This window comes from Mizuhopecten yessoensis, unplaced genomic scaffold (genome assembly GCF_002113885.1).
Source record: "Mizuhopecten yessoensis strain PY_sf001 unplaced genomic scaffold, ASM211388v2 scaffold10867, whole genome shotgun sequence".
NCBI classification, from domain to species: Eukaryota; Metazoa; Mollusca; class Bivalvia; order Pectinida; family Pectinidae; genus Mizuhopecten; species Mizuhopecten yessoensis.
This window is the reverse complement of record NW_018408761.1, coordinates 1,942,018-1,965,999: the sequence shown is the minus strand read 5'-3', so window position 1 is coordinate 1,965,999 and position 23,982 is coordinate 1,942,018. Positions and strand designations below refer to the sequence as shown.

General features: G+C 34.1%; 2 protein-coding genes across 5 annotated transcripts in view; one reads left to right on the top strand and one right to left on the bottom strand.

The window, feature by feature from the left end:
• Positions 1–2,135, top strand: part of LOC110463117 (PRKR-interacting protein 1-like) — a 16,229-nt gene extending 14,094 nt beyond the window's left edge. The window contains exon 5 of the mRNA XM_021517477.1: positions 108–2,135. Within this exon, the coding sequence (XP_021373152.1) occupies positions 108–223 (116 nt within the window). The 3' untranslated portion in view covers positions 224–2,135. The remainder of the gene's footprint in view (positions 1–107) is intronic.
• A 4,101-nt stretch (positions 2,136–6,236) lies between these two features.
• Positions 6,237–23,982, bottom strand: part of LOC110463124 (kinesin-like protein KIF12) — a 117,006-nt gene continuing 99,260 nt past the window's right edge. For 3 of the 4 annotated variants that reach the window (XM_021517487.1, XM_021517485.1, XM_021517486.1), the window contains 11 exons: positions 23,227–23,345; positions 19,851–19,955; positions 19,270–19,350; positions 18,691–18,781; positions 17,152–17,242; positions 16,828–16,935; positions 12,942–13,110; positions 12,153–12,295; positions 11,464–11,555; positions 7,656–7,706; positions 7,102–7,261 (listed from right to left, as the gene is read on the bottom strand). In XM_021517487.1, the coding sequence (XP_021373162.1) occupies positions 7,119–7,261; positions 7,656–7,706; positions 11,464–11,555; positions 12,153–12,295; positions 12,942–13,110; positions 16,828–16,935; positions 17,152–17,242; positions 18,691–18,781; positions 19,270–19,350; positions 19,851–19,955; positions 23,227–23,345 (1,193 nt within the window). In that variant the 3' untranslated portion in view covers positions 7,102–7,118. Of the gene's footprint in view, positions 7,262–7,655; positions 7,707–11,463; positions 11,556–12,152; positions 12,296–12,941; positions 13,111–16,827; positions 16,936–17,151; positions 17,243–18,690; positions 18,782–19,269; positions 19,351–19,850; positions 19,956–23,226; positions 23,346–23,982 lie in introns of all 4 variants that reach the window. The other variant, XM_021517484.1, reaches the window with a different exon arrangement.

Sequence of the window (23,982 nt, the reverse complement as noted above, 5' to 3'; positions counted from 1 at the left end):
AATGGTTATCTGGAGTGGGTGTGTTGTATAAAGTCCTTTTACAAGTATTTGAGTCATCAATGGTTATCTCTGAAATGTTGATTTTTTTTGTCTTCTTTTTTTTACAGAAAAGGAAGAAGAATCTGATGAAGAGGAAAGTGAGGAGGGAGAGATAAATGGGGAAAAAGAAACTCCATCTGACAAATTAACAAGCAATGGACATAACAGAACCGATTCATCATGACAGTGATTGGAACATGTTTTATATTTATGTTTAAATGGTAGGGACTGTGACAGTGTGTTCATCCCCGGCCTGGAGACCAAACAATGAACTATATATTTATTGTTACTTAATATTCTTTTCTGCCAATATTTGGAATATAATACAATGTAATAGATCAGTAAAATGTATGTCAAATTTTCAAAATAGAACCTACATTTGCTGGCCTACACAATGTATGCTGGTACATGTGCTTGTAGTAGGCATGTGAAATGATCAGAAAGTTGTGGAACAAAGAAAATCTTTTGAAGACACTGTATGTTATATGGTTCCATCACAATAAAAGCCCAGACAAAAACAACAGATTCTATTACATCGTATTACAACATCAGTCTGATGGGAGTCAATTATATTCAAGTGTGATTCTGTTGTTACATCATCTATTTTAAATTTTAGTGGGTTCTTTTAGTCAAGAAAATTATCTTAAGATTTCACAAGCTTGGCAGCCTTGGTTGGGGGTATTCTAAACCACGACATAAGGGCGAATGTGATTCATAATATCTCTGTCTAGGGAAGATACAGCCATCACGAGTGTTAGTTTTAAGTTTATAAAAATGTTCATTATACTGATGTAAATCATTTAAACACAAAAACATGTGATGGGTCATTGTATATATATTCAGATTGATGCGTCTACAATTTTTACCCAAACGATGGGCTATTTCTGGTCAAAGTTTTTATGGATTTCATCCAATAAGTAAATGTACTCAAAATGTAGACACCAGGTCTTGTGAATCTGTGACATCCTGCAATGGATCTCACATTAGTTATATAAATAAATAATGGTAACTGTATACATTTGATGATCAGTTGCATGTAATTTCTTTTCCCATTAGGCCTCAATAAATCTATGCCTTAGATGTAACCCTGTAAAAAAACTGGGTGGGTAGGTAGGGTAACATTTTTGTACTTTATCACATATTTTTATATAGGTTTGGTTTTATATAGAACAAGGATCTTGACTTTAATACTTCTTCTCTAAAACTGTCTCAAAACGTGTGGGTAGACAGTCTGAATATTAGTTTAGTAGCCATAGGGAAACAAAAAACCACATACCTGGTAATTTATTTTTTGGCCTCGTTCTATATTGGTTGCATGTATGACTATCTAAGTATTGATGTCATTGGCATTAACACAAGTATTTTTCACATGGTAATCAATTTCAAACTCTTTAATTTCCAATGGCTAGTACGTACATGAATAATTACCTGCACCTTATATATGACAAAATTTCATAAATGGTCAAGGCTTAAAGTAGATACTGATGCTGACTTGTAACTTTGGGCTCTGTAGTCTACCATCCTCTCCTCTTACTACTGTACATGTTAGACTGGACCGAGTCCCAACTCGGTTTATTTATTCAAGATCCTTCTTTAAATTCTCTAATACTTTGTCTATGATCTGCCTTGTTTTCCTGGCCAGTTCAACTTTGTTATTCCTTTGGCTTCAATTAATTACATCAGGATCAATCACAACAGGCAAAGGGACACGGTTTGTGAACATTTGTTTAGACAACCAGTTTTGCCTTTTTCAGAAAATGCATTTCATTATGACCAATGTGTTTAACATTACTTGGATGTGAAACTGTTAAAAGAAGATTGTTTTATTGCAAGTTATTTAAGGAATGACTTGGGTGGACTATTGGAAAATGGCAAGTCGGTTGCGAGAAATACTGGCAGGTGGATTATACAAAATAATAATAGGTTATCTGGGACAAATTATAAAGATTAGTGGAAATGTGTATAGTACATGTATGTTAAATAATTGATGTTGGAATGCATGAAAAGTTGAGAGGAAGTGATTACATATTTCATTTTGAAAATAGCTTGGTGATTGTGTTTCATTATAAAATAATGTGTTTTAAATATCAGTACATTGTATTGTCATTTTTTCTAATAAAATTTCAATTTGAAATACTTTGTAGCTTTTTTGTATGACTTGGCTTGGTGTACTTATTACAAGTGATCTGTGTACAACCTTGTCATCTGGTTCAACATATACACCTGCACTAATAGAGCCTTCCCTGCACCACCTGTTGCCAAATATTTGGCAGTGCCAGAGACTGGGTTAACCTTCTTTAACACCCGTTTAAAAATCTCCCTTGACTGTGACTGGGAAAATCTCTTCTGGATATCAATGGAGAGTTTATTCATTTCCTTACAACTTTAGCATCACATACATGTTGAATATTAAAAAGCTATATTGAAATTTATAACAGGGATGTAAATAGTGAAACCTTGACAGAATGCCACTTGATTGATTCGCTCACTCATTTATCACCAGCATATTTCAAAAGCTCCATATCCGTTTTTCTAAAGAAATTCCTGATATTTATCCCTTTATATTCCACAAAATACATTTACATCACAGTTATATACATCATGGGACATACATACTCTGGCAGTATAGTTTTACTTATTAAAATCGATCACATATCTATGATATACGTTATTGAATGCAGCTGGTGTTATATGTATAGGATATATGCAACGAAAGGAGTTAATTCTAAAGACAAATATACTTTAGAAACCTTACAATTTTAGTACTCTATCACAAGGGAAACTTCCTGAATATTTTTTCTGAAATTGTTGCAGAGGTTTCTGTGAAAGAAAAAAATGTGAATTTTTGAAGAATCTTAGGACATGAGGTGATTGCAATCCATGTACATTGTATGTCACAAGAGACTTTGCCTCAGATGACCTGAAAAGACAACTCCACAACAGTTAAATTCTAGGCTTACCACCCTTTTTTTGGTGGTCAATTTCTTTTATTTCTGACTGGTTAACAGACATGTAAATATATATATCTATACCGGGTAAACATTATATACAATAGGGACTATTATCACAGATTGTTCATTAATTACAGCATTTTGGACGGATTTATTCTTTATAAATTAGGATATTATACATAAATATAGTTATATTTACAAATAAAATTTCACTCTTTATTTCCACTTTCATTCTTTCATTTAAAAAGACTAGTTGAACAATAATTTGGGGCAACAAAGCAGTAAGCACTTATTCAAAAGCAACAAATTAATCAAATTACACACCCATGTATCTTTAGCTTATCAATGATACTAAACAATGTTCAATGAAAGACCTGGCATCGATACATTGCAGGTTCATATTTTGAGCCACTACAGGTATGCAAAACCTTCATATACTGAAAATTTGCAAAAACCTGTAAAAGAATAAAAACTTAAATCATTTATTCTTCTTCAATCTGACGGATTGATATACTAAAATTGAAAATAAATATTGCAAACTTTGATATTAAATCAAAATTCAATACATGTATGGAAAATTCAAAAATGATTAATGTACAATGTGATCATGATTAAATTTTTTATGTTAAAGCTTTGATATTACTAGACACCAACTATTGTGACTAATAACAATTCTGGATAGACTTCACTTAATTGGACGGACAAAAAATAATCTCCTGAAAGTATCGTGTATATCTATCTACATTGTATTTTAAGACCTTGCAAACTAATGGTATGTAATTGAGAGAACAGGAAAATAAACATTACTACAGATGTATATCGCATTAAGTTGATGAAATTATATAGCTTCAACAATTGATCACCCTGTTAACCCATTAACCCTTTCACCCCTATATAAATTTAGAAGACCCTACCATGCACTGATCTGGATAAGTCCGTTATTATGTTACCATATAGTTATCGTTATTGTGTCATCTAGATATGTTATAAATTAAGAGTTCTATTCAATTTATAAACATGTAAGGTACTGTGAAGCTATTTGAGACAGAGATAGAGAATAAACAGTGCCTTGTTTTGTCACAATCACAAAAAATGTTTTATTAAACAAAATTTCAAGTACCAAAGCTACCGACAAGTGATACTCAAAATGGTAGAATATAAAGGCATAAAAAAAGAAGGCATAAAAGCTTAAATTTTATGCTTGAAGAAAATTTTATGTTCATGTAATTTGTAACATCATAATGCAAGTTAGGCCTTACATGTATTGCAATGGCATGCTGAATGATTTTATTTCATGGGCTGTGAATGATGAACCCTATAGCAATTTTTTTTTTTACTAAACAGAATAAATAAATTCTTAATAACTGACTTTGCAATAGCCAAAACACTATATGTTTTAGTCACTTTTTGGCTTACTTCATATGGACAAGGGATCACTTTTTTTCAATTGTAGGGATGGACTCACTTTTTCAGGACCAGTTTGATTCAGAAAAAGTAAGAACCTTTGGTATGATAAAATTTCAAGAAAACTCCGACAATGATGTGTTCAATAGCCCCACATAGATTGAGTCTGATTCTCAAGAAACTTGAACAAGTGTTAACAAAATGTACTGTTTTTACCACAATAGGGAGCATCTATACCTGTCATGATACTTTTGATGAAAATAAATATACTGTAGTACAACTTGTTTGTTGCAAACTTGGCCAAATGGTTCTTTTTTCTCATCAACCAGTTACACTACAGATGACTTGTACTTGCAATCATCATGAGTTTTTACAGCGTGAACATGGACATGACAACCCAAACTTAAACCATATTAATTTATCCACATACTTCATGTCAAAATACAGAGTTCCCATTACGGAGGTGCTTCACAGTTCTGTGTGTAGATGTACAGAGTTGGTTCACAGTTCTGTGTGTAGATATACAGAGTTGGTTCACAGTTCTGTGTGTAGATATACAGAGTTCCCATTATGGAGGTGGTTCACAGTTCTGTGTGTAGATATAGAGTTCCCATTAAGGAGGTGGTTCACAGTTCTGTGTGTAGATATACAGAGTTGGTTCACAGTTCTGTGTGTAGATATATAGGCTAGAGTTCCCATTAATGAGGTGGTTCACAGTTCTGTGTGTAGATATACAGAGTTCCCATTACGGAGGTGGTTCACAGTTCTGTGTGTAGATATATAGGAGTAGAGTTCCCATTAATGAGGTGGTTCACAGTTCTGTGTGTAGATATATAGGCTAGAGTTCCCATTACAGAGGTGGTTCACAGTTCTGTGTGTAGATATACAGAGTTCCCATTACGGAGGTGGTTCACAGTTCTGTGTGTAGATATACAGAGTTCCCATTGCGGAGGTGGTTCACAGTTCTGTGTGTAGAGGTTCACAGTTCTGTGTGTAGATATATAGAACCTGTAACATTACATCACTATTCATACATTTTCACTTCAGACATAAATTGTTAATTTAAATTAAACAAAACCAGTTATGTGTAGGTAGGATGCCATATGTACAGATGAAAAACAAGTGACACACCAATGCACTGTACATGAATTACTTCTCTCCCTTGCACTCATTCACACTCAAGCTAATAACGTGCTGACCATTCTTACAGTCTAACATAAGATTGACCCCTCAAACCCCTAACATTCCTGACACAGTAATCTAGGTATTATCACATACAAAGATTGATATTAGTAAGCTGGGCAATACTCCATGCCACTAATCAGTTCAGGGCTATTCCAGAAACAAACACAATGGACGGATGGGACACCTCATTGGATCACCCCTGAAGACACTTTTGAACTCCTTCAATTCAAAGGTTGGAATAGTTCATTATGAAATTTCAGGGGTTAATGGTAGTGATGGGCAGTAATACCAGATTTCATTAGAAATTGGATGGTTAGTGGGGCCTCCCATCCTTCCTATGTATCTATTTATGAGATAGCTCTTACATAATTTGTTTAACCTATTAAGTACCTTGGTGCCTAGAGGGCCTTTCGGGAAAATTTGAATTACAAAACCTTCAAAAGTTTTCAAGAAATTGCAATAATTAACACTTTTTTAAGAAAAGTGATGAAACATTTTGACCAGAAAATGTATGGAGATCTAATATTTATAAGGTATGGAGTGCTTTAATATCAGGCTAAATTTGTTACTGAACAAAATTACACATTAAACCAAGTTCAATCTGTGTGCGAAAACATTGATTTCAAGTTAAATGGGCTTTCCTTTTAGAATTGCATTAAAAATTTGTTTTGGTTTAGGTTTTTTTTTATCTAATGGAGATAAATAACAGAATTTCTGACAGGATAAGGATTCCATGAACTTAATATCCCAATTCCCATCAAACTGAAACTCATATAACATTTGATTCATAGGCTTATAAACAGTTAGAATATATTCATATACTTTGAAAATATGAAAACATTTTGAACTTTTAGTGATTGTAGATGTATGTGTAGGGGTTGACCTCAGCTAGCCAAAGTCTTCATGTGGCCAATATTTATGGAGTAAGCCTCTCTGCAATGCCCTGCAACTGTATATATATGGCCCCTGTATGAAGGAGGCCTGTCTGTGTGGCCATGCAGCTGTATATGTGGCCCCTATATATGGAGACTTAGGCCTTTCTGTGTGGCCGTTCAGCTGTATATGTGGCCCCTATATATGGATACTTAGGCCTTTCTGTGTGGCCGTGCAGCTGTATATGTGGCCCCTATATATAAGGATGTCCTGTATGTGTTATGCAGCAGTACATGCAACTCCTATGGAGAAACCCCTATTCTCTTGGCCCTGCTGCTGTATATATATATTTGATTCATAGAGGAACGAGGCCTGTCAACATGGCCCTGCAGCGGTACATGTAGCTCTTTTGAAGGAGGCTTATATGCATGGCCTTGCAGTTGTACATGTATATATGATCCATATGGAGGTCTGTCCAAATGGCCCTTACAGAGAAAGTCCACTCTCAAAGCTCTGCAGCTGTATTTCAAGGCCCTGCTGCTGTATATATGATCCCAAAGAAGGAGGCCTGTCCACATGGCCCTGTAGCTGTACACGTGGCCCCTCAGCTGTACCTATAAGACACTGATATGGTTGTATGGAAGGTTAAGCATCGTGTGCCGCCTGTCACCGCGGCCCAGACCGGATGGAAGCCTGGGACCCGTACAGGTTAGACCTTGTCCTCTGGTTTACATTATGGTGATGAGCTATTTCCCCTTCCAGCTCCACCAGTTCTTGTTTGAGCTTCTCGTTCATGGAACGCACTGATTCTGTGCGAGAAAAAAGAGCACTTATCAATACATGTATCGTGTTTACTCTTAATCTTTTGGATTTGTATTGAGTTTTGTTTCTAAGTTCAATTTTCATTTAAACTTCAAGTTTGTCCAATCAAAAGAAAAGAAAAAATTCAAATTTAAATTTATAAAATTGAAATGTATGCAATATGATAACCTTGCTTACACTTTTTCTAACAATCCAGTTAACTTACATTGCTGGACTTAACTTAAAGTTTCAAAACAGCAATTAACTAATCTTGAAGCATTACTACAGGCAAGTTGTAATTATAAGCACTCACTGAGCTATGTATTACTTAATGGACATATTGTAAAGGCATTTGCTATCAAAGTTTTCAAATCAATCCTATTAGCTAGTAGATCTACTTACCTGAGGTGGATAGCTGGGAAGCTGCCCGACTATCCATCCTAGCGGGCGATTCTGTAAAGGGAGATAATCAATGAATCAGTTCATACTATTTTGTCACTGCGTTGTCCCAAGTAGATATTTATCTGAATCATAATCTAACTTTAGTCATGTGTTTTTAATATTTTCACCAAACACATTCATTTCAGTATATTTATCTCCGAAACAGAACACACAAATACAAAAATATCACTATTTTTTTTACACATTAATTTTATTTCCCAAGGGTGACATACAGGTCCGTATTGGTTCTATTAATCACTTCTAATAATAATTGCCCACCTCGTTATATTTTCCCTTGTGTAACACTTAATGTCGTAGGCAATTTGTGGACCCAATATGGTATGTCAAAGTCTGATATTTATATGGTTACCATAAATATTCAAAAAACAATACGTAAATTTAAAATCTCAATACAGTGCTGACATATAGAATACAACTATCATAAGAAATCTATCTAGTGCTGTGGTATGCACAGGGGAATTTATACAGCAGGCTGCTTATAGCAGCTATTGTAATTACCAGTGTAAATAAAACTATCTAGAAAACAGAATAATGTGTTTAAATGATAATCATACTAAGGTAAATGTTATATGCTTCCATATCTGTTACAGAAATATATATGTTGTTTCAGCACTGTCATTTATTGCAAAATTGTTCGCATGCATGGTACATATACATGATGTGTTTCCAATGTGGACAATGTAACGCACCAACACTATTCTCTTGGGGGACGATTTCATGCATTGAAACTGACTTAATGATAACAGGCTGAGGGGGATGGTAGCTATGGGGATATAGGCTGAGGGGGATGGTAGCTATAGGGATACAGGCTGAGGGGGATGGTAGCTATAGGGATACAGGAACTTAAAGACAGAAGGGGGTACAGTAAACATCTGGGTTTTGATAAAAAAGGAGATAAAATAAAGAAAGACGAAGAGATAGAAAGTTCAGCAGATAAAGGAAACAGAATCTGTGAGATAAAAGGATACAGTGTATCGAAAAAGGAATTAATACATGTACTGAGTTTTGAAGACAGAAAAAATACAAAGTACCGTATGCAAGATAGAAAGAATACAGTATATCAGAGAAGGAATAAAGAGTTTGGAAGATAAAAATAGTAAGGATCTGGGACAAAGAAAGGATACTATATATCAGAAAAGGATGGAATTCAAGATATGGAAGATAGAAAGGATACAGTATATTGGAGAAGGAAGGAATACAGAGTTTGGAAGATAAAAATAGTAAGGATCTGGGACAAAGAATTAGGATACTGTATATCAGAAAAGGATGGAATTCAAGATATGGAAGATAGAAAGGATACAGTATTAGAGAAGAAAGGGATACAGAGTAAAGGAGATGAAAGGATTTCAGTATCAATTTATTATTATTTATTGAAATTTATATTGGACAAGGAACAGTAATTTTGATACAGTAACAACACGTAAAACCATGCAGGAACCAATTACTAAAACTACTGGGCCCGTATTCATGAAACCATTCTCATGCTCAAGTATGAATTCTGTGCTCAAACCTGGTTTCTTGTTACTTACTTAAATCATGTCAAACAATCAAAAAGTCAATTGTAAACATTGAAAACAGTATTTAGCTCTTCAATTTTTCCCCGCAATCATTGATAAAATAAGATTTTTGAAAATAATTTATAGCCAGAAGAAGAAATTGGGCTTGAGCACAAAATCCATGCTTAAGCATGAGAATGGTTTCATGAATATGGGCCCAGGTATTAAGTGATGATAAAACATTTGACAAACTCTAAGGTTACAAGTTTCATATTAACTGCAATACGACACATGCTACAACACTTCTGAAAAGTTTGGGAAATGAGCTAGAAAAGTCATATTACATTGTTACAAGAAAGCTGGCGGACAGATACTGACATAAGAAAAAACCTGACAGGCTGATACTGACATAAGAAAAAAACTGGCAGGCTGATACTGACATACGGAAAACAATTATGAACATATGATTATCCAATATTGATAATCACTCTAGCCAACAAGTATACAAGAATACTTATTTCTGAATGAAAACTGCATGTGTAAAATTGTATGTGTGCACATATTTAGGTACAATATATTACAAAAATCAAAATAAAAGTCACAATGTATTGTATTGCAATTTACTTTCTGTCACATTTGTGAGCAAAGGACAATAATGTTTGAAGTGCATTTTCGAATAAGATTTACCTCCCCTGGGTAGGTTATGTCAGGAAACATTCTTTTTTGAGCGCTTTTTGCCCGTAAGGGGACTGTTGCTATCTGAATGCGAGTAAATTTGTGACAACAACGTTAACTGTTATTACCATGCTATTCATGTATATGAATATATTCAAATTTTCATGCACTTCCAATATCTTATTATTTTGAAATATTTCTTGAAACCTTCTAAACTCTGAATCAATTATAACTGTCATATATCATTAAAACTGTAAGGAAATGGTCTTTCAGGGGCAGTACATTAGTTTAAAAATTCAAAAGTTACTTTTTAAACTTCTATTGATAAAATGTTTCAGAGGAGGAATAATTCAAATAGGATGAAAAAATGAAACCATACAGAAAGAATCTAATTCTCATAAAACACTTCGCATTCATATTAAATTTAAATCTTTTTGTACCCTGACCATTTTCAGGTTTGGTGCCTCATATTGTTTTGGTGTATTAAGACTTCTCAGAGCAGTTTCTATAATGGACCACTTTATGTAAATTTTAACTATGTTACCATTCTTTACTAAAAAAATTAACACTGATTTTTATCCATTTTTAATTACAATGTATGTATTTCTTAGTTCAGAATGGCCTACCAAATGAGGAAAGGAGTACCAAAAATCATGTCAAATACTCTTGCAGGTAAAGAGAAAACCTGGATTCTTATCCGGTTACACTATACAATGGTATCTAAAGAGTCATAAATACTCAGAAAAAATTGGCTAAACTAAACTCAAACCAAACCAAACATCTCTAAATCTTCGTATCTAATTCAAAGTGTTACTGTTAAAGAAATGTTACTCCAGCAAGAAGGGAAGACATTTCGGGAAGAGTGGGAAGACCAGGGAACAGAACAACTATATGCTTGGTAAGCACCATTTAGAAGGCACATCTAACCACTTACATCGGGGTGACATATCAGAGGAGTGAAACAACCTTAACTCAGGCAGACTGGCATTCTTTGTTCTATTCCATTCTTTCATTTGACTACGCTTAGTGTGAATATACATATAACTCTTTGTCCCTGAACCACTGCTATCCCACGATCCTGATGGTGGAAGGTGAAGGTCAATCATTGATTAGGTATCTCATATGGTCTTATCAGTCAAAGTGCAACAACAAGATTTAATATCGTAGCTAGATTATATTGCATTGCAAATAGCATGTAAAATTGTTTGGCTTCAAGCTAAATTGGCAGTTGAATATCAAGGACAGAAATCAATCAATCTTACTTAATAATTAAAACAGGAGAAATTTGCCAAGACTGGGGAGTTTGTAAGATTTTAGATGATGCAGAGCAATATATATAACTTTATATGCAATTATACTGTTCGAAAAAACATATTCGAAATTTAGGGGTAAAAAAAAAGCAGAAAAAGAGCAAACACACATCAAAAATTGAGTCCAAAACACCTGGCTATTCATGCATTTATGTTTTTTAAATAAATAGAAATGCATTTTTGATTCAAACATGCTAGTTCCATCACCCACAAAATACAAGGTTTCGCTAAAGTAAGCATTGAGATCTCCATGGAAACAGGTCTCACCTTGTCTGATTGGTCCATTTGCCGTGTGCTGTGTAGGCATGCTGGGTGGTGGGTGATCATATGCAGGGCCTCCATTTTGGTGATCAGGGGGTCTAAAAAGGATCAGTCCATTTTGTTCTAGTTAGATTTTTTGCCTTTTGCCTAATAAACACATGTCACACTACAATATATTCCATTTAACAGCTCATTATCAATTCGCTTTTATCCAGGGCCCGTATACATGAAACCGTTCTCATGCTCAAGCATGGATTTTGTGCTCAAGCCTAATTTCTTGTTCTGGTTATAAATTAATAAACGAATTGGAAAACATTTAAAGAGACTTTGAGTCGAATACTGTTTTCAATGTTTACATATTACCACTAAGTATTTGATCGCTTGGCATGATTTAAGGCAGTTACAAGAATACTGGTTTGAGCACAGAATCCATGCTTGATCATGAGAACAGTTTCGGCTATAATTGGAACCAGCCCTCTATTACCAGTCAAATGTTAATGGAAACTACTCAATTATTTTTGTAAAAGACTGAATGATACCACAACATGATTAGTCCATGATCACATTTTTTTCTTGTATACCTGGGTACACCTATTAACTAAATTTATAAACAAAAATATTTTAATTTTGATTTCTCAAGGAACCAGATTGTTTACAACTCATTAGTAAGCAGTAAACGTGACATACAAACTTACATTTGAGCAGGTCTCATGATGGGGTCTGCGAGTCTATGAGGGGGTCTGCGAGGCTTGCTGTTATTGGGTGGAGGAGGCGGAGGGGGACCCTTGCCCCTGGTAGCCCCATTAGGACTCGCTGCTATAACATACTGCTCTTTTGACTGAAAACAAACATCAAATGTTGCTACAGCATTGCTCTTGCTCATGCATAAGGAAACATCAAAGGGATTTGCTGGAAATGATTCTGTAAGCTCGCTAACTTATTGGCTATAGGAGACAGCCAATATATAATGAAAAATACTGATCAGCACATTAGGGTTCCATTAAAATGGCTTCTGACCCTCAAAAATTTAGAGCCTTGCAAATCATTAAAGGGTCAGAATTGGTGATTTATGCATGATTTTACCCCCAACTTTTATGTTTGACAAAAACACTGGTAAACATACCTGGTGACAACTGAAATGTTTTCCCTAGGAGATATCTCTTCAACTACTCTTAATTTTATTGCTAATTTAACATGCAGATAAGCAACAAAGTACGTAGCTGGTATATTACATGACACCACACTACTTTTGACTGTCTTTTTCCGGCAGTCTCGCTAGGCACCGTCCTCATAATGACCCTGGCTGTTAAGATGACATTAAACGCCAAACAAACAAACAAATGTCCCACTCAAAGAGCTGATATGTAACATGAAATGATCAGTACTACAGTACAGCTGACTGTATAGGGATGGGCTACGCGAAAATCAGACTAAGACAATTCTTGACACAAGCATCAGACACATACCAGGTATTTATGACTTACCGGGTAACGTCCTTGTTGGCCAATAGGGAAAGGCTGACCACTGGGTTGAGCTGAGCGGTACTGTAGAGCTGGAGACTGGCGAGGGGACTGAACTTGTGAGGGGGCATTGGAAGACGGCTGGCTGTAGGGGTCAATGGCCGGGCGTTGCCAGGCAGTAGGACCAATTAATCTGGAACCATACAATGTATCAAAATTAGCACCAGTACCATACCACACATATAGCTGAACCAACTACCAAATTAAATGTATACTCCTTACATGACCTTCCTGCCTAAACAGTGTTCTCCTTAAAAGCTGGTTGTCAGCAAATTCAGCTTGATTGTCATTTTTCTTTGAGCCAGCTATTTGGTGGAAGAAAACGTTGATAATACTTCAACTTATAACCATTAAACCAGCTTCTTTTAAAAATCGACCACCTATCTGTAATCTTAAAAAGAACACTTTTTTACATTTAAAATGCCCCAAAACTGGAACTGAATTTAGAAAGGTTCTTTCCAAATTCTAAAATACATATACAGTGTATATTACTTTCAAATGTATACAATCAAACCAATAAGCATCAGGCAAAATATTCTTTTTGAAAAATTACTTTACGGGGCACATATAACATACATGATCACAACTTTTAAATCTTTACTCAGTTGACCAAATAGAAAACAAACTATAAGTTTTCAATATGTTGACAGGATGGCAATACCAAAATACCCAGCAAAGTGTAATGGGAAAACGTAAGGGGTGAAAGATCACTGACTTAATACTTGATACATATGTAATTCTTACCATGTCAAAAATTGTTCTTAATTGATTAGTATAAAATATCAAACATTCCTCCCATAAAATGGTTCCAAACCATATATTTACCACAAAATTATTTTCATACTACTAGTAACTAATATTAATATTTATTACAACCTATATTAAATCCTTACTAAACCCAGGATTAAACTTTTACTACAGTAACCTGCCCTGTTACAACGAATCCTGTATCATTGTATGCACACATATATATACAAGTATTTATAAATCAAGTATTTAAATTAATTCCTTTTATGAAGCTGCAGTAGTGCCACTAGATATTAGTGATGTACTAAGTAAGTTTTTGGTTGTGTTGTCACATTCATAGTTTTTTGGCAGTATTGAAATAACCGGTAGTACTTTGAACAATTTGATGGAATCAAGGGCAAACCTATAGCGGTGAAAGTTCACTATAACAACTAACCAACTCAAGTTGCATTCATAGTGCTATAAACACGAAAAGTAATCAATGAATTGGCCATTATTCCTTTTTATATATGACATTGTGATGCATTGCAGTCTGTTTCAAATAACATTGTGAGTTCAATGGAATCAATTGCTCAGGTGACTAATATTGTTTGTGTGCAGTTCCGTTAATATGGTTTCAATTAAGAAACATGTAACCACTCAATTTAATTTGGAGATCCCCTTCAATTAGATTAGCAATACCTAAATGTTTGTGATATTACAAGGTACAGTGTGAGGAATTCACTACTATGATTACACACGTTACATTTTCCCTTGAGCTTTCTAGTATCCTTTTTTACATAATGTCATATAAGACAATTTTTTGAGGCAATGTTTAAAAGTGAATCACTAACTTGTTTCCATTAAATATGATAAAGAATCCCACTGTTTGTTAAAATTGAAATGTGATAAAATGGGGATTCATGTGAGATACTATAAATAGTGGCACTATAACCGAGTCAAATAATTCACCTTCAAAACTACTGTAGTAAATTATTTCAAATAATTTCTGCAATATTTCATGATAATATAACCTTTATTGAAGTTATTTTACACCAATTTAAAGGAAAAAAGTCACATTTAATTTATTTAGTTAGCTAGATAGGGCGCTATATCAAATGTTGTACATTATTATTATTATTGGAAAAGTTGTTTCTTTGAGATGTCAATATATATATAAGATACAGCAGATATCACTTGATATAAGACGTAGCTAAAAAAGAAGAAATGTACACTATGGTTCGTATACAAGTTCTAGCCTCTAGTCTAGATTCAAATTTCCTGGAAAATATTGAAATTCTGGCTTTAGTCTATTACATAAGGTGTATGTATCTTATCAAAAATTCAGTTTAAACCATTTTTCTTTTAATTCTTGATTATATATATAGTAATCATATATAGCAACATAGATTTTAAGAAACTGAACTTTAATGCGCATTTAGTTCATCTTCCTGGCTTTTTTTTTATAAGAAATTGGTACCAAAGCATCATCATGTAAGATTCCTAGCGCCTTTTAATTATAGTTGGCATGAATCGTCCATCTGTTGAGCCAAATTGTTCAAAGCCAGCTTGTTAACTGAACACTTTAGAACTGTTATGGAATGATTTCCAATCTTATGGACCACAATGGAAATATTAATTAGCATATTTGCCAACCTTTTAAACTTTCAGGAAAGAAATTCTAAGACACTTTGTCATAAACTTTTGAAACTGACAAAATATTTCTAAAACTATTCCTATTTTACATTCGGTTAGCTTTAGTTTAAGCTAATATATGCCGGTAAATAACTGAATTTTAGTATGAATTTCAAAAGTCAGACTTGGGAAGTATGAATTAGTATTGTCTAATCTGTCCTTCAAAATAGCACTACTGTGACTTTTATCAGTTTTTGAATACAGACACATGCACTGTACACTGTATATGACTTTAAATGGAAACTTTTGCAGAGTGAGAGCAACAAGCTTTAGAGACCTTGAACAATGGCATGCATGAATGTATTGTTATACACCTTCTACAAAAGTCACACAATCTCACAAAAACTCAGGCCCAACATCAGTTCCACCTTACATGCTTATCTTACTTATATTCTTATTCTTACCCAAAGAAATTGCTGAAAAATTAGAATAACCTTCAAAATTATTATTTAGTTTTATTTGGACCCAAATGGCTGGAAGTTGAATCAGATATAATGTCAGAGGAATTCCTTCTGACATCAAAATAAAATATTTTACACCTTTGAATATTAATAAAATACCACATTTTATAAATGAGAAATTATCATGACTTGTAACTGCAAATCAGTAATGAATGTTTTATGCTACCTCACTACTAGTATGATATGCACCTCCTTTTCAAAAGGATTCATGCTTAACACCTGTAAAATATCCTCATTAATGGTAATTGGGCCCTTGTTAATTACTTAACTGATAGGTGAAGTAATTGCTCATCAATTGAAGACATGTTGAAATGGTACACATGAATGCAATCATTTAAAATACTTGAGTAATACTGATTTATTTGATATAATGTTAATTCAATTTTTAAGGGAGATAACTCTGACAGAAACCAAAGGTATAGATATAAATCACATGTATAATGTTAATGGTTGGAAAAAATTCTCAGAAAACATTTAAGGTCAGGACTTTAAATATTTGACATATATTAAGTAATTATAGGAATAATGTTAAGTTGTATACAGGGAAATTTTTCAGTAACACTGTTTTTTTAATTTGGTTTTGCAATTTACCATAAATATATAGTAAACAATCTATAAACTGTAATTTCAATCCTGAACACATTTGGATTTTTCGGGTGAAAATTACTATCCATATAGCCGAAGCGGTACAGTGAAACCTTGTTTTATTACATCCCTTATGATCATTTGTCCAACAATATTTTAGCATTATGAAGCATTTTGTCAATGTATTATCAAAAGAAGGAAATAAGAACAGGAACCTTGTAATATGTTAGCAGTAGGTAAGGTGGTAAATGAAATGAAGAAGCATGTCATTTAGGTTTTACTGTATAAAAGTTGTCATTCAACTGCTGTGCAGGATGGGGAAACCAAAATCGGAAGGAAAACAGATGGCCTCTGTGCTAAGATGTTGAGTTTACTCCACATACCTTTCTAAGTCCTCTATTCTCTTCATCATCTTCTCATTGTCTTTGTAGAGAAGTTGTTGCTCTCTTCGAATCTTGTCTTTCGTTGCGTGAAGATCAGCATTTTCTGTCCTTTAAAGGACAATTTAAGAAATTGAATTAAAACATGAACTACAATTAACATTTGACCTAAGATTTTATCTAGTTAACTGACATTCTTTTTAACCACTTCATCCTGTTTTCATATCAATGATTTATTTTTAACCAGATTGAACAAATTCAGCAAACCAAATTTATTTGGAGTTTTATTTATTGTTAACTATTTCCTAAAATTATGATGCACATTACCTGAGAGCCTCATTCTCAATCATATATTCCTGTAACATTTCATACAAGCCAGCCTCCTCCGACTTTGGGTCCTTCTTCGGCTTCTCTCCACCTTAGATAGAAACAATGGGAAAGGTTCTATAGCTTTGTAATACTGTAGAGCTGAGCTAGTAACAACACAATTGAATATTGAAACTACTAACATAGGAAATACAGGGAAATCATGGAACTACAGTTATGGGATTGCACAACGTTACACGATGTGCGATGTGCGCACAATGTGTGCACGGTGTGTGAAAGATGTGTGCACGAAGTGCAAACGATGAAAAAATGAACGATGGTTGCTTGTGCACATTTGTGCGGACGATCGATGAACAATCGTGGTTTGTGTAAATTGAGGAATGGCTATAACAATATATACGGTTTGGTGTTTAAACATATTAACTTGATTTATTAGTATGTTTCTATATTCTAGCTACATATATAAGCTTATCTTTCTGTCTATACTTTCTTAAATTTAGAAATTTTGTTTACAGTGTTTTTTAAAGGCCTTAATCGACACATGTAAAATTACAACAGTCTCGGCCACACAGGTAAACATAGCCACTTTGTACCTGTACCTGGACCGTAGTTATCCCCCGCCCGGGGAACTTACGTAACTCGCCAAGGTGTGAAAACTAGGTGAAGGGGAGCTATAGATCAAAACGAATGCAAATTACAAATACTAAACGTCCAGTTGTGTTTTCATAACGGTCATACGGTATCACATAGCAGCTCTATGTGTCAGGCACAGGCCAGATAAAACTCCGGTCACTCATCAACTTGTTATTTGCCTGTTCTGTTACCTTTGAGCCGAACCCATTCTTGACAGCCTAACGGTCACTGTATACTGTGTTACCCGCATTGTAAAATTGAACATAATCTTAATTATTGTGATGAGAAATTACAGTAATAAATACAGTGTACATTATTGCATGCGAGCCTTCAGTATTATTTTCATTCTCTAATATTGATCAATAAATTGAACCAAATCGCACAGTTGTTCGGAGAGAAGCGCACAACGGGGCGAACGATTGTTAAATCAAATCGCCCAGTTGTGCGCACCATGTGTGGACTATGTGCGGACGGTGTGTGAACGATGTATGCATGGTATTTTTGGTGTGTTATGCGGTCACACAACTGTACTAACATTAAATACAGAGATAATATGGAACTAATAATATTGGAAACACACAGAAATCATGGAACTACGAAGATTAAATATAGGGATACATTTTGTACTATAGAATTACTTACACGTATGTAATGGGGAAAATATTGAAAGATTAATACCAGAAATACAAGGAAAACACAAAACAATTACATTGAAAATTCAATAATGAATAAAGTATTCCTAAAAAAAAACGACTAACATACAAAGTAACCTGCTATATCTACCAGAAAGTCTGTGAAAAGATTAGAAATAAATGCCATAAATATTTAAAATCAAGAATGGTTACAATTATTGTAATGGTCAAGATGTATTTAAGGCTATTGAACACATAGTTAGTGAGCACACACCTTTATTGTTTTCTTGCTCTTTCATGAAATTCTTGTACTTCTCATCGCTCTCTTTCTGCATAGCAACTTTTGTCTTCTCTGGGAACTCCAACTGTGAACAATTAGCATCAGTAATTACAATTCATTGTGTTAAGAATAAATGGTCTAGCAATAAAAAACTACAGATCTATAAACCAAAGAATGGATTTAACAAAAGGTTCAAATCTAACTCCAGTAAAACAATGACATAAAACAAATAGCGTTTTTTCTCTTTGTAGAGTTTTTGTATTGATTTCCTGAATGCCATCAGCATTTGTCTCGCATATTCTATTTTTTTTTTTTTTTTCGAGCACTACTGGAAATGTGGATATCTTGGTTTAGTATGCAAGAAAAGTATGTCACAAGAATGATATCGCAAACATTTCTGCAAAGAAAATATCGGAGCCATATACTTGTCCTATTACTTTTAAATGTTTTTTTGACTGGGACTCAAGTTATTTTGAAGATCTCTGAAAATACTAATTGAGACTCAAACAAAATTTGTTTATAAAAATCTTTGTCCGAAATCAACAGACATTCCATGCCGACCTCAGTACGTACCTGTTGACGCAGATATTGGTTTTCGTTCCTGAGTATTTTTATCTCTCTCTTTAGACTCATAATCAATTTTTCTCTAGGATCCTGAAATAGAAGATGTAAACATATATTTATCTGGTAAGTCAGAAATCTAAGTGATATAGATATTAAGTTGACATGATTTTTTTTTTTTTTTTTACTTCCTCACAACAGCTAAAGGTCATATGATGACATTAAGGAGATGGATTATTATGCCAAAAAGTTTGCACAAACTCAGGAATAGTTTACAGCACAAAACCCCACACAATTAGTTGCATATTCATCACACTGCAAACCAGGTGTTCATTGATTAATTAACAATTATTCAATCTGTTCACATTATATCTCTCAGCCCTAGTTTCACATGTACATGTGTTCCTTGACCTCAGGAAATATTTAAACACAATATTCTGCATTGGAAAGCATTACTGGAGCATTAGGAAAAAATATTTTCAATGATAACTCCAGCAATGATTTCCACTGGAAAAACATATGTTAAACAAACTCATCCATAAATAAATGAACGTTCGTAAAATTGATGTCAGCGACGACATTAAGCCACTTACCATCTTGATTAGCGGTTTTGTTTTGATTTTCTTGGCCCGGCTGGCGTACCTTAATGTGTTCATCGTCTCCGATATATGATGTGATGAGGGGGTAATACAGGCAATCTGAAAGAAAAAAAGTATGTATAATCAACGGTTTTGGTCAAAGTAATTATTTTTCTTGGTCATAACATGCAGAATGCCCCTAATAAAACTGGCAAATGCAACTAATTAAACCACTAGCAATATAAAGTGGCTGTGCATATACAGTCGTAAAACAGGATGTTACTTATCACAGAATATACAAACCTGATGTATTTTTTTTTTCAAATATGTAAAAAAAATTATGCCTATTTATAGTGCTCTGGTCCTTTCAGTTTTAAAAACAGATTGTACATCTGAATTTTAAACAGGAAAGAAAAGGATTTTAAAAAGAATAACATGTGAAACTTCAATCTTTTAAGGGGTCCCATTAAAGAAGATGAATGAATTAAAAGGTACTATATCTTCAAAATCATTTCTCTATCTGGAAATATATTTGTACCAATGTTTTATTTTTAACACACACAAAAACATATACAAATATTTGTCACAATGTTTCAAAACCGACTGTTTTTTTCCCTCAAGCTAAGACTGTCAGGTAGTGTTTGACATGGGTTACCTGTCTTACATTATACAACAAGTTTGTTAACAGAGGTATGTCAGGTAAACCCACTGTTTATGCTTGATACATATTACTTTATTTTACCTCTAATAAGCTTGTCATTGAGCATGCCCCCTTGTTAAATATTTGACAGAGGAGGGCATTCTGGAATATGCTATGATTATAACTCCCTGTAATTAAGGGGTAAAATATGGGAAAAACCAAGAGAATCAAATTTGGGAATTCTTTTTATCTCATTCAACCATGTTGATACATTTGTTTATTATAAAATTTCAGGGGTAAATGAGTTAAAGGTACTCTCAGCTTATCACATATATAAAGTGTTAACTTGCTATCGATTTTATTACTTCAGTGAACAATGATGTATCTCCAGCATTAAAGTAGGAATGAAAACTGCACTTTTTTTAATTATAATTTTGTCTGCATGGAAAACACTTTTACCTACAAATCATGATTTAGCACAGCAACACATGAATTGGTTCTAAGACATTAACATGGCCCCTTTCCTGTCTTAATAAAATTCATTATTTATTTATCTGCAAAACATATTTACAAAATATTTCATATCTCACACATGCAATCGCATTGATTAATTTAGTACAAATAGCAAGTGGTTACAAAATTAAGACGCATACAAAAAATGCTGACATAGGATACACTGTTATATAAAATCAATGAAATTGACTTTCGTGTCCAACAACCAATTCGTAAAGAAAATTAATGCGATTAGATTGGACAAGGTGATATAAATGACAATAAGTTGGGGTTTTACACATTTTTTTACAAGTTGAAGACATGGTGAAACAGAGAAGTTCTATTGATTATTAGCAGGTAACAAACACTGATTTGTAAAGCTATCTCGAGACGAATCAATACCAGATCTTGAGACAGGACAGGTCTGAATACCCGTCGTTAGGTACGGAGGCTGGTCGTGAGGCAGGTAAAGGTGACACAGGTAACAATTTCATTGTTTATACCTGGGAAATTTAATCCTCAAGACTAATGAAAGTAGATCTCTGTATCAACCTCAAAAACCCTTCCACAAGTCATCATTGATCCTGAATTGCTATAACAATCCTGTATGTTTCCTTGGCCATCCCATAGCCATTTGGAGCTAACCAATTATGTTTGCTAGCACTTGTTAATATTTTGATCACAACCGTTTAATTTTACAAGTCCTCAGTTATTTGAATTCATTCTTTCACACTAAGTAATTCTATTAACCTGCCATGACTTGTGGTTAATGTGTGTGTGCATGTATTTCTGTTTTGATGATTGACAGGAGTCAGGCAGGTGACTTAACCTGGCCTGTGTCTATTTGCATTTATTAATTGATATAGGACTAAGCTATGATAGGCACAAATTTATGTGTATACTTGCCAACTTTTTGAAATGGCAATGGGGAGATTGCACGTGCTCCGAATTAAAAGCATAAATATAATGTATGTATAATGTTCACCCTAGGGTAAAATAACACTTATACATAGCATCTTTTGAGCTGTTCTTTCAGATGAAATCATCAGATCTTGGAAAATAGGAACAGTTTAGCAAATTCATTGGTTGAAAATGATAAATTTTAGGGTCCAAAATCGGGTCTCGCGCTCCAGAATTTTTCTAACAGTAACACCACTATCTTCAGATCCTAAATATAGCACCCCAACTAGTATACATATCTTTGACGTACAGCGTAATTTCAATTCCATGAGAGAATCTAATCAGTTCAATGATGAAAGCCAAATATTTACATGTAGGTTTAACCCTTTCAACCCTATGTAACTTTAGTAGACTCTACCATGCATTGATCTGGATTAGTCCAATATGGTCTACAGTGGTGAAAGGTTTAATATATCTTGGTTGATGGAATAAACATTAAAAATAATGAATTAAAAAAATGTATATCATAGCATCATGAAGTATGTGAGTTATAACATTGAGCCATATAATGACGGACTTTAATTTTTATTTTTTTTATATTTTTTTTCTAAACAATGTCAAATAATATACTTCATTGCAGGAATCTTGGCATGTTTAGTGCAGAGGGACCTATCAACCTATCAACCGTACAGAAGTGTCAAACTGAATCTCTGAAGTATTGACTCCAAGTCATAACATCAAATTCAATATCTCTCAGATGTCAATATCCTCAATGTTTGCACTGGCCAGGAAGTATTTGAGTCGGAGAGATACATGGATACCTTTGACAAAAGTGACACATTTGTTCTTAGTTGAAATATAGTCATACCTAACAATTTATTATAAGTAAATGAATAAAAATGCCTCTTCTTCCATTTTCGCAAGCTGTATTGGTTTAGGATGTTTTACTTATCCAGGTGAAATAAAATAGCACCATTGACTGTGATTTGACAGTATGACCTAGACAAAAAAAACACTAATATAATGGATCAATCATACATTTAGTCATACAAATCTCACCTATCCACTAATGGAATGCTTTATAAATATGTCAGGAACGGGCCAATAAATAGCTCATCACAAACCTCCCATTTAACATAACCTCTCATAGAGTTATGGCTATTTTTAGGCATACAGTTGAAAATCCATTTGATGTGGGGATGGTTTCAACTAAATTGGAAAATCAATGTTTTCTGACACCTGACAATTCCACTGAAATAACCGAGTTGAAACTAGCCTTTGTTTATAGTCAGGAACAGATCAATTATCTTTGGACATGCCGACAAAGAGTACAAGATTCTGTTTCTCTCATGCGCTTACCATGAGTGTGACCCCACTGCCCCCTAGACTGTCAGCGAGCAGTTTGGTCAGTTTACTGTCCCGGTATGGAATGTGGCCACCTCTTTTTCTGTGGTCACCAAGGCACGAAATACAGTTTCCTGTCAATGACAAATTGAATCATGTTAAAAAATCATTTTTGATTCAAGCATATAGACAAAACAATGACCGACCCTATAATCGCCTGAATAGAGCTGAACTTTATTAATCTATAATCCAACAAAATACAGTTATCTAACTATATTCAGCCACCACTAATCCAGTTGTCCGACTATAACCTTTCACCAGTAATACATTTGTCCCATCATCCTGTCACCATGTAGTAATACAGTTGTCCCAATATCCTGTCACCATGTAGTAATACAGTTGTCCCAATATCCTGTCACCATGTAGTAATACAGTTGTCCCTCTATTCTGTCACCAATAATACAGTTGTCCCAATATCCTGTCACCATTAATACAGTTGTCCCAATATCCTGTCACCATGTAGTAATACAGTTGTCCCAATATCATGTCACCTTGTAGTAATACAGGTGTCCCTCTATTCTGTCACCAGTAATACAGTTGTCCCTCTATTCTGTCACCATTAATACAGTTGTCCCAATATCCTGTCACCATTAATACAGTTTTCCCATTATCCTGTCACCTTGTAGTAATACAGTTGTTCCTCTATTCTGTCACCAGTAATACAGTTGTCCCTCTATATCCTGTCACCATTAATACAGTTGTCCCAATATC